This window comes from Oncorhynchus clarkii, chromosome 9 (assembly GCF_045791955.1).
Source record: "Oncorhynchus clarkii lewisi isolate Uvic-CL-2024 chromosome 9, UVic_Ocla_1.0, whole genome shotgun sequence".
Lineage (NCBI taxonomy): Eukaryota > Metazoa > Chordata > Actinopteri > Salmoniformes > Salmonidae > Oncorhynchus > Oncorhynchus clarkii.
In genome coordinates this window covers 14,332,159-14,343,670 of record NC_092155.1, presented here as the reverse complement: position 1 = coordinate 14,343,670, position 11,512 = coordinate 14,332,159, and the positions used below count along the sequence as shown (strand labels likewise).

The following is an 11,512-nucleotide window of genomic DNA, read 5'->3' as shown; positions in this document are numbered from 1 at the left end:
GACCATGCGCTTTTTTCCCGCCACTGCATATTTTCCCGCCACCTGCAGAATTCGAAATTGCTGACACGTCACGCTGGAAACAAACGTATATTTAAAAAGTTTTTGACATCACTGCAGAAACCTCTTCTCCTTGCCGCTGAAATGGGATGTGCAGGGATGGCTCTTGAAAAAGTGATTTAAAAAATCATTAACTGGATTAGTTCATTTAATTTTCTGCAACGTTACCCCATTTTTTCCCCTTATTTTTCCCTTTTAGGGATATAAACCAAAACACACACAAATCTTACCTAATGATACATAAAGCATTATTTTTCCATAAAACATTTATGATCATTAGTTAAAATTATCTACAAAAAAATAACCTTTTCATTCATTTCCTTTTTTTATATATATACATTAACATGTTAATGTCATTTTTGTTCCACATGCATAATGTAGTGATGACAACTAGTAAGTGATAATTCACAACCCATAATTTCCCTTTTACTAATGCAATACCAAGTAAATCTATGGATGCACGTGGTAAAACCATATCAATATAATTACTATTGAATAGAATTTATATTAAATGAGAATTCCCTTTATTGTTACACTAGTGAATGGGGATGTCCTTTCTCGTAATTGCATTTCAATGGTTAAAATACTAATTTCTTCATTTGCCGTCTTCATAAAGCATCTGAGTAGAAGTGCTGATCTAGGATTAGTTCAGCCTTTTAGATCCAAATTAACACGATCACATATGGGGGACCTGATCCTAAATCAGCATTCCTACTCCGAGACACTAAAACATTTAAAAAATATATATTCTCCCTTTCCTCTCCAGAAACACACCATATATACCTACAAAAGTATGTGGACACCACTTTACAATTACTGGGTTTGGCTATTTCAGCCACACCCAATGCTGACAGCCATGCAATCTCTATAAACAAACATTGGCAGTAGAATGGCCTTACTGAAGAGCTCAGTGACTTTCAACGTGGCACCGTCATAGGATGCCACCTTTCCAAAAAGTCAGTAAGTCAAATTTCTGCCCTGCTAGAGCTGCCCCGGTCAACTGTAAGTGCTGTTATCGTGAAGTGGAAACGTATAGGAGCAACAACGACTCAGCCGCGAAGTGGTAGGCCACACAAGCTCACAGAACGGGACCCCAGAGTGCTGAAGCATGTAACGTGTAAAAATCGTATGTCCTCGGTTGCAACACTCACTACCAAGTCCCAAACAGCCGCTGGAAGCAACGTCAGCACATTACTGTTTGTCGGGAGCTTCATGAAATGGGTTTCCAAGGCAGAGCAGCCGCACACAAGCCTAAGATCACCAAGCGCAATGCCAAGCGTTGACTGGAGTGGTGGAAAGCTTGCCACCATTGCACTCTGGAGCAGTGGAAACACTCTCTGGAATGATGAATCATGCTTCACCTGGCAGTCCGACAGATGAATCTGGGTTTGGCGGATGCCAGGAGGACACTACCTGGCCGAATGCAGTGGCAACTGTAAAGTTTGGTGGATGAGAAATAATGGTCTGGGGCTGTTTTTCATGATTTGGGCTAGGCCCCTTAGTTCCAGTGAAGGGAAATCTTAACACTACAGCATACAATGACGTTCTAGAAGATTCTGTGCTTCCAACTTTGTGGCAACAGTTTGGGGAAGGCCCTTTCCTGTTTCAGAATGACAAGACCCCCGTGCACAAAGCGAGGTCCATACAGAAATGGTTTGTCGAGATCGGTATGTAAGAACATGACTGGCCTGCACAGAGCCCTGACCTCAACCCCAACGAACATCGTTGGGAGGAATTTGAACGACAACTGCAAGCCAGGCCTAATCGCCGAACATCAGCGCTCGACCTCACTAATGCACTTGTGGCTGAATAGAAGCAAGTCCCCGCAGCCATGTTCCCACATTAGCAGCAAGGGGGGGGGGGGTGGCACCACCTCCATATTAATGCACATGATTTTGGAATGAGATGTTCGACGAGCAGGTGTCCACATGCTTTTGGTCATGTAGTGTCAAAATAAAAGCTGGTTTAGTGTTGTTTTGTGCGTTACTTAAATGACTATGTATTTTCTTTCAAATATATTTTTCCTACAGTTTTATTTCACCAACATGATGGTTTTTCAAAAACAAACTGTAATCCTGAATGTTCGTAATATGCATACGTGAAACCTTCCCATTCAATGGCAATCATGTTCAGTGTGGAACAACCGTTCTGATAGAAATACAACATGTAAACAGACATGCTTCTCTGTCATGTTCTAGAGAAAGGAATCATGTCAATTCTATACATGGCCAGTCTATCAGCAACGTTCAGAATTTTTCACACTCCTGAACGCAGCCCAGAGGTTTGTATGTCACGGTGGGATCTGAAACCAGGTCTGCTTGGGAAACCAACGATCTAAACGATTAGACTGAAGGGAATTTCCCACTAGGGCTGAGGGTGAGACTGATTTTAAGTCGCAGGAAACATTGATAACATGGACAACATTGATACCGTGATCTCCGTTTCAACGGAAGTCGGACGAGAGGACGCACACGTGAAATAAACATGCCTTCTCATTGGCTGATGGATAGGAACAGGAGTTTCTGCTGATCACGTGACCTAGCCAAGAAGAATATGGTCATCGTGGCTAAGTTTTTCCTTGTGTCACGTGATCAGGAAAAATAAACTCCTGATCTTACCCTTTATCCAACTCTAACATCCAAGCTATGAAATGCAAGACATCCCAATAGTACCCTGCAGCGTTATATTACTTTTTACCAACATCTTAAAATGATTAAAAACATTTCATATAAAATACTCTCATTATTTAAACTTCATAATTTAACGTCACAGGAGTATTGGTCTTCCACTTGATTCTTCTTAAGAGGACAAAGTCTGCTGTGAATAAAAGCCAAATCTATTCTCCTTTCTCTCCTTCCTCCACCATGTCCATTGTTCAGTCCACACTCCTCTTCTCTCCTTCCTAGTCCTCCCTCTATCATGTCTATATCATGATAATCTTCTCTCACTCCTTCTGTCCATTCCTTACGTGACGGAGGTGGAGTTCTGCCCTCGGATCGCACACCAGGCCATGAAGACATCCCTATAGAGATCGTCAATAGATCAACACCAATTTTTAAAATCACAATTGGGAGCAGAAATTTTGTTTATCGACATTTTCCATTCTTTGGGAAGAACATGATCTATCTTGACTTCCAAGCGTTTCACGTGGTAATGTCAGTGTGTGTGTGTGTGTGTACGTATACATCCGTCCGTACCTGCAGTGTGTGGCCACACACTCGTTGCTGCAGTACTCCCTGTCCCAGTCCTTGTTCTCGACAGCTGGGTTGGTGCAGCCAGCTCTGACACACAGGTTAGGGCTGGAGGCCTGGGTCACAACTGGCCCTGAAGACACATTCAACTCCACCTGCATCTAAGATGGGGGAGGGTTGAGTGGCAAATATCAGATTTATAGAATTATCAGGTATGTTACCAAGCATATATTATGACATCACCATATCTAGGAAGCATCTTACCCCTTCCTCTCCTTCAGCCCCGTCCTCAGCCTCCGTTGAACAGGCCATTACTATGGCAGAGGACTGTACCACCTTCCCCGAGTTCGGATTGAACCCACCCGACGCAGCTAACCCCCCTGCAGCAGTCACGATAATCGGAGAGTCCAAATCTGACGGATGGACCATTTTTATCTGCAGGGGGGGTGGTGCTGTGGCACCACCGGCACCCCCGCCTCTTGGTTTGGCCTGCAGTGGCGGAGGGGCCTGGGCATGTACCATCTGCTGGAGACGGGGGGGCGGAGGGGTGTTCTGCATCTGTTGGAGTGGCGGTGGTTGACGGGACGACAATACCGTACTACTAGACACCACCGTCACCCCTGAGGGAGACTTCTGTTGCTTGATGATGATTTTGGTGACGGTGGGGGGGCTGGGGGCCGGGGCGGGCGGTTTGTGCGCCCCTGTACGGGAACGGGTGGTGACTTGAGGGAGATCTCCACCTGTTAGGATGATGTTGGAGGTGCAGATGTTGGTAATGGTGTTCTCCTCAGGGGCCAGGTGGGGGGTGGAGGAACGAGTGGAGCGGGGATGGGGCGCGACGGGGGTGGGGAGAAGGGCGGGGGAAGGAGGAGAGGGAGGTGACAGAGCAGTGTCCAGAAGCTCTATGGTTGGCTGGGAGAAAGGAGGAGAAAGGAGTTTGAAGTTAGAGGGGTAGAGGTAAAAGTGGACATTTAGTTTACACATTACATTTGATTAATTTAACAGATGCTTTTATCCAGAGCGACTTAAAGGAGCAATTAGGGTTAAGTGCCTTGCTCAACAGTACATCAACAGTTTTTTCACCTAGATGGCTCAGGATTTGAACCAGCGTTTACTGGCCCAATGCTCTAAACCGCTAGGCTACCTGCACCCCGTTGACAAAGACTGGCCATCGTAATAAACCTAAGCACACACACAGTACAACTGAATATCATTCTCTAGGAACACTAGTCTTGTCTCACCTCAGGAAGTTGATCATCTCTGTAGGCTGCCAGAGCCTTGAGATCCCCTGTCTTAGCTGCCTCAGTCTTCCTCTTGTACACCTGAGAAGAATACATACAGGGATATCATGAGAGAATGTGTGAACCTGATGATATTACACTGAACAAAAATAAATGCAACATGCAACAATTTTTAAGATTTTAACTGAGTTACAGTTCAAAAAGTCAATTGAAATAATATAAATAATACCCCGAATACAACCTTACAGTGAAATGCTTACAAGCCCTTAACAACAATGCAGTTAAGAAAAATAAGTGTTAAGTAAAAATAGATGAGTAAATTCTCTTAAATAATCATAATTAAAGCGCAGCAGTAAAATAACAATACCGAGGCTATATACAGTGTGCGGGGGCACAGGTTAGTCGAGGTAATATGTACATGTAGGTAGAGTTAAAATGACTATGCATAGATAATAAACAAAGTAGCAACAGGATAAAAAGGGGATGGGGGGACAATGAGAATAGTCTGGGTAGCCATTTGATTAGATGTTCAGGAGTCTTATGGCTTGGGGTTAGAAGCTGTTAAGCCTTTTGGACCTAGACTTGGCACTCAGGTACCGCTTGCCGTGCGGTAGAAGAGAGAACAGTCTATAACTAGGGTGGCTGGAGTCTGACAATTTTTAAGGCCTTCACGAGGGTAGGAGGGGTGCTTCATTCTGACACCGCCTGGTATAGAGGTCCTGGGTGGCAGGAAGCTTGGCCCCAGCGATGTACTGGGCCGTACACACTACCCTCTGTAGTGCCTTGCGGTCAGAGGCCGAGCAGTTGCCATACCAGGCAGTGATGCAACCAGTCAGGATGCTCTTGATGGAGCAGCTGTAGAACCTTTTGAGGATCTGAGGACCCATGCCAAATCTTTTCAGTCTCCTGAGGGGGAATAAGCTTTGTCGTGAGGACGACGAGCACGCAGATTAGCTTCCCTGAGTGGGTCTGACAGTTTGTGCAGGTGAAGAAGCTGGATGTGGAGGTCCTGGGCTGGCATGGTTACAAGTTGTGTGCGGTTGTGAGGCCGGTTGGACGTACTGCCAAATTCTCGAAAATCACTTTGGAGTCGGCACATAGTAGAGAAAATAACATTAAATTCTCTTGCAACAGCTCTGGTGGACATTCCTGCAGTCAGCTTGCCAATTGCACGCTCCCTCAAAACTTCAGACATCATTGGCATTGTGTTGTGTGACAAAACTGCACATGTTAGACTGGCCTTTTATTGTCCACAGCACAAGGTGCACCTGTGTAATGATCATGCCGTTTAATCAGCTTCTTGATATGCCACACCTGTCAGGTGTATGGATTATAGCATAGAAATGCTCACTAACATGCGTAAACTAATTTGTGCACAAAACTTTAGAGAAATAAGCTTTTTGTCTGTATGGAACAATTCTGGGATATTTTATTTCAGCTCATGAAACCGACACTTTACATGATGCGTTTATATTTTTGTTCAGTATACATTACTCATATCTACATATGTTCTTGTATAGTGAATGTGAACATGTGCGTTTGAATGTCTGCATGCGTGTGTTCGTTTGCACGTGAATGTGTACCTGTTTCTGCTCCTCCCCCAAACTTTCCCACATGGAGGCCACTATCTTGGACACCTCTCCGAAGGTGGCGTTAGGGTTCTGTCCCTTAATGGCTGCCTGTGTGTCCCTGAAGAACAGAGCGTAGGCCGACACTGGCTTCTGGGGCTCGTTGGGATCTTTCCTCCTCTTCCCTTTCTTCCCTCCTCCTCCTCCGACCGCTCCCCCTCTCCGGACGAGGGTAGGAGGGGTGCTGAAGGACGGAGCGGAGGAAGGTATGGGGGAATCGGAGAGAGAGGGATCGAGGGAGATGACGCCGAGAGAGACAGGGGACTCCACCAACACGCTCTGCTGAATTAGAATAGGCGAGATAGATGGGGAGAGAGAGACGAGAAATACAGAGAGAAAACAGAAAAACAGTTTCCCATACATTGATCAAAGTACTTGAATATAGAGTGCATTCAGAGCCCTCCCCCTTTCCACATTTTGTTACGTTACAGCCATATTCTAAAATGGATTAAATAAATAATGTCCTCAACAATATACACACAGTACCCCATAATGACAAAGCGAAAACAGGTTTTTAGAAATGTTTGCAAATTTATTAGAAATAAAAAAACAGAAATACCTTATTTACATAAGTATTCAGATCCTTTTTCTATGAGACTTGGAATTGAGCTCAGGTGCATCCTGTTTCCCTTGATCATCCTTGAGAGGGTTCTACAACTTGATTGGAGTCCACCTGTCGTAAATTCAATTGATTGGACATGATTTAGAAAAGGCACACACCTGTCTATATAAAAAGGTCCCACAGTTGACAGTGCATGTCAGAGCCAAAACCAAGCCATGAGGTCGAAGGAATTGTCTGTAGAGCTCCAAGACAGGATTGTGACGAGGCACAGAACTTGGCAAGGGTACCAACAACATTTCTGTAGCACTGAAGGTCCCCAAGAACACAGTGGCCTCCATCATTCTTAAATGGAAGAAGTATGGAACCACCAAGACTTATTACAGCTGGCCGCCTGGCTAAACTGAGCCGAGGGAGAAGGGCCTTGGTTAGGGAGGTGACCAAGAACCTGATGGTCACTCTGACAGAGCTCCAGACTTCCTCTGTGGAGATGGGAGAACCTTCCAGAAGGACAACCATCTCTGCAGCACTCAACCAATCAGGCCTTTACGGTAGAGTGGCCAGATAGAAACCACTCCTCAGTAAAAGGCACATGACAGCCCGCTTGGAGTTTGCCAAAAGGCACTTGAAGGACTCTGACCATGAGAAACAAGATTGCCTGGTCTGATGAAACTAAGATTGAACGTTTTAGCCTGAATGCCAAGCATCGCGCCTGGAGGAAACCCGGCACCATCCCTACAGCGAAGCATGGTGGTGCCAGCATCATGTCTGGAGGAAACCCGGCACCATCCCTACAGCGAAGCATGGTGGTGGCAGCATCATGCTGTGAATATGTTTTTCAGCGACAGGGAGACTATTCAGGATCAAGGGAAAGATGAACGGAGAAAAGTACAGAAAGTTCCTTGATGAAAACCTGCTTAGGACCTCAGACTGGGGCGAAGGTTCACATTCCAACAGCACAACGACCCTAAGCACACAGCCAAGACAATGCAGGAGTGGCTTTGGGACAAGTCTCTGAATGTCCTCGAGTGACCCAGCCAGAGCCCGGACATGAACTCGATCAAACATCTCTGGAGAGACCTGAAAATAGCTGTGCAGCGACGATCCCCATCCAACCTGACAGAGCTTGAGAAGATCTGCAGAGAAGAATGGAAGAAACTCCCCAAATACAGGTGTGCCAAGCTTGTAGAGTCATACCCAAGAAGACTTGAGGCTGTCATCGCTGCCAAAGGTGCTTCAACAAAGTACTGAGTACCAACCACTATCGAGTACTAACCACTACCACTATCGGTCTGAATACTTACGTAAATATAATATATTTTTTATTTTGAATACTGTTGCTAAATTTCTAAAAACCTGTTTTTGCTGAAATGTCATTATGGGATAGTGTGTGCAGATTGATGAGGAAAAAAAAATATTTGATACATTTTAGAATAAGGCTGTAATGTAACAATGTGGAAAAAGTCAAGGGGTCTGAATACTTTCTAAATGCACTGTAAACACAACATTGAGAATTGCATTACAACAGAAAGACGAACAAACAAGACCGACAGAGACTAATCCACCAATAGACAGACATGACAGAAAGATTGACCAATAGGACTGACCCGTCTGAAGTCGTCCATGTCGTCATCCTGTAGTGAACCAACGGGTGAAGCAGCGGCCGATAGTGGTTGGTCAGGCGACTGCGAGCACGCCAGGATGGCCCCGCCCCCCAGGCTGAGCCCCAGCTGTGCGCTGAACTCTGATTGGTCCATGGTGGTCAGCTGATTGTGGCCCAACAGGCCGTGGCCCATGTCATTCAGCGGGACGTCTATGGTCATTGGGGAGGAGCTGCTGAACTGGGAACCAATGGGGTGTCCCAGATCCTGGAAAGATGTGGGGTTCATAAACAGACAAGGGCTGAGTATTACGAGCTAAATAAAATATTGTAGTCCTCACAGAATTAAATAAAACACTAGAATGGTGATTGGCATTCCGGGCAACGTGACTACAGGACGGCCATATTGGTCAGATAATATTTATTAATTGAAATGATCTCTATGGTTCTCACCATCCCCAGAGCAGACCCCAGCATGGCCCCTCCTCCACCAGGTTGACTGATGACCCCCAGACTAAGATGGTGTTCCAGCCCCTGTGACCCCGAATGTGTGTTGACAAAGGTCATGGCGAAGGACGGGTCGTCTCCCCCCACCACCGCATTCCCGGGGGTGGACAGGCCACCGCGCTCCCCGTCCGAGAGCTCTCCGAAGTGGGCCACTACATCAGACACAGTGAGGGCCTGGTCCGGATCCAGGGAGATGGGGGGGATCTCAAACTCCTCATCGCCCAGGCTGGGGGTGTGGAATGTCTGTTGAGGGGAGGGATAGAATGGAGAGGAATGAGAAGGGGGAGAAGAGAGGGTAAGGGATGGGGGGAGGTGGTAAGGAAGAAAGGGGTGGAGAGGAGACAGTAGAGAGGAAAGAGGGCGGGGAGAAGTATGCCATTGTAAGTATGAAACGATGTCAAGTATGAGACGTCCTCACCTGCTATACTGTATGTTAGTGGTGTGTGAATAACTGCAGATTGTTTGAGGATTTGTAGACAGAGAAACAGGATAGGGGAGAGGAAAAAGAGAGGGAAAGCATGTTTAGAAAAGAGAGTGAAGTGGAAGGTTTGAGTAGCTACCTCAGAGGAGGAGAGGAACGGATGGCTTGCCCCGCTGATGGTCAGGAAGTTGTCACTGCCTCCAGGGAACTGAAACACAGAGCACACACACATGGGTCAAACCATCATCACCACATAACAATGAGCAGCATCATCATCATGTTTATAAAGTCAATGACATCATGCATAGCATCAACAACACCTCATCAAACCTTACAACAACCACACACACAGCTAGGCATACTTTTCACATAGTAAACATCCCAATGACCACAGCTCACCTCGCCATATCAGCCAATACATTACACGTGTGTTGTAGCTACCACATATTCAACCAAGCCCTAATATGCAGTTATAAGACTTCTGAGTGTTTGTGGGGGTCATAGATGTCGCCATAGAGCTCGCGCACGCGCGCAGACACACACACACACAGCTCTTGTTGTCGGTCACCTTATTGTCAAATCCATTGAAAGACCCCGGGTCCAGGAATTCTGGATCTCCGTGTTGCCCAGTCCCATCCATTAGATCAGAGTAAAAATTCAGGTCCATTTTCTAAGGGCGCTTCGTATGACATTCAATCAATGCAATTGGATGAATTGCGGAACAAATCTATAAACGAAAACTACTGTACCACTCACTGACTGTTTTAGTATCACGAAATGTACAAACAATGAAGAATAAATCAAAAATGGCTACAGCCCAGACTTCAGATTTCTGTCATGAAATATGTAGGATTCATAGCGACTTCAAGGTATAAAACGAAGCGGACGTTTGCTATACATATGGCGAAATAATTCTCTCAGTGCACGCCAGAGCTCGGGTCACTCATACCAAAAATAACCCGTCTAGTTACTAGCTAGCGTGGCTATCCTACTATGCTGACGCAAGGCGGTGGTACCGAATCCTGTGCTAGCTATATTTATACACCTAAATTACTACACTAGAACAAACTCAAACTATCTTCACCTCACAAACAAGCATAAGGCTAATATTATACGATATATGGAATCCCGAAAATGACCGTAGTTTGACTTGTCTTGATGCATTTAAGAATTTAGCTCGTCCGGTTCTTTCTCACCGCTGCTCTGCGTTCGAGCAAGGCTGATCAATGGAACCAGAATTGTGGATTTGGAATTGAATCGCCATATTCTTGGGGGCGGGTGTCAGTGTAGGAGGGTGTCTGGGATATCGGAATTTTGCTTACAAACAGTTTATTTCAAAGCGGTTTGTCATCATGTAACAATCGATGTACTTTTTAAAAATGCACATATGGCTCAATTATGACAAATAAACCAATACATTATTGAATTAAATAAACATCTGATATCCAACATGGACTTTCACTCCCTCCCACTTTTCTCAAATGGTTTATCCCAATGGCCTAGTAAAGACCACGCCAAATTAAAGGCTTTAACCGTTTATTCTCTGGACAAAACCTAAAATAAATGTTACAACAACCACTACTAACTGCCTTTCACATCTTTGGAAAATCCCACTGTCAAGAATAACATAGAAAAACAGCAATTGCCACGCGTTAATTTTAGAGACAACTCGAATAGAGTGGCAGAGGAAATTATTTTCCTGTTGTCACCTTCTTGCTGTTTACTAGCAAGCTTTCTCACAAAGATCATATAAGGTAGTTAGTTAATCTCAATCTTCAGGGACTTTTAGAAAACAGAGGTTAAAGCTCTCTACTCAATGCTGACAAACTAGGAAAGAGTTGGCTAATAGCTAGTTAGCTTGCTAGGTCTGAATGATGTCAGGCTTTCTGAGCGTGTATTCATTGTTGTGTGTTTGAAAACCAAATATTGTTGACACTTGCGATCCAACCTGTACAGGGTTGGATATGCCGACCACACAAGTGATTCCCCACTGAAAACTTTCTACTCTCGTTCTTACCTCCATTCTCACCCCGAAATGTGCTCTGTCCCACTTTTCTGAACTTCGCCCGTGATGATTTTTTAGTTTTTCGTCAAAAATCACAACATGGCACCGGCTTCCGGGATAACATGAGGAAGTGACATAATTTCCACGAAGCGACGTGAGCACGTTGACGTAGCGCGGGGCTCAAGTTTCAAATATGCAAATGAGTCAAGTTAAGTGTGTATAATTTTTTTTTTAACTACAATTGATCAATTATGATATTGAGAATTATATTTGTTATTTGAACATGTTCTACTATATCCATGT

General features: G+C 45.0%; 1 protein-coding gene across 4 annotated transcripts; it reads right to left on the bottom strand.

The window, feature by feature from the left end:
- Nucleotides 1-373: 373 nt before the first annotated feature.
- Nucleotides 374-11,319, bottom strand: LOC139415931 (TOX high mobility group box family member 4 b). 4 transcript variants are annotated; one of them, XM_071164114.1, is made up of 9 exons: nt 11,222-11,319; nt 9,344-9,412; nt 8,730-9,026; nt 8,284-8,544; nt 6,073-6,399; nt 4,490-4,570; nt 3,513-4,160; nt 3,255-3,409; nt 374-3,079 (listed from the first exon to the last, which is right to left on the bottom strand). In XM_071164114.1, the coding sequence occupies exons 1-9, from the start codon at nt 11,225-11,227 to the stop codon at nt 3,022-3,024; spliced, it is 1,902 nt and encodes a 633-aa protein (XP_071020215.1). In that variant the 5' UTR covers nt 11,228-11,319; the 3' UTR covers nt 374-3,021. The 4 variants fall into 4 exon arrangements, with proteins under 4 accessions (XP_071020215.1, XP_071020216.1, XP_071020212.1 ...); XM_071164115.1 differs by having other exon boundaries at nt 6,073-6,396; XM_071164111.1 differs by lacking the exon at nt 11,222-11,319 and adding an exon at nt 9,773-10,432.
- Between the last annotated feature and the right edge of the window lie 193 nt (nt 11,320-11,512).

Coding starts and splice junctions, on each gene's coding strand:
- LOC139415931 (XM_071164111.1), bottom strand. CDS start 9,871: ATGGACCTGAATTTTTACTCTGATCTAATGGATGGGACTGGGCAACAC. Junction 9,413..9,772: donor TCAATGGATTTGACAATAAG/GTGACCGACAAC, acceptor TCTGTGTTTCAG/TTCCCTGGAGGCAGTGACAA. Junction 4,161..4,489: donor GAGATGATCAACTTCCTGAG/GTGAGACAAGAC, acceptor CCTTTCTCCCAG/CCAACCATAGAGCTTCTGGA.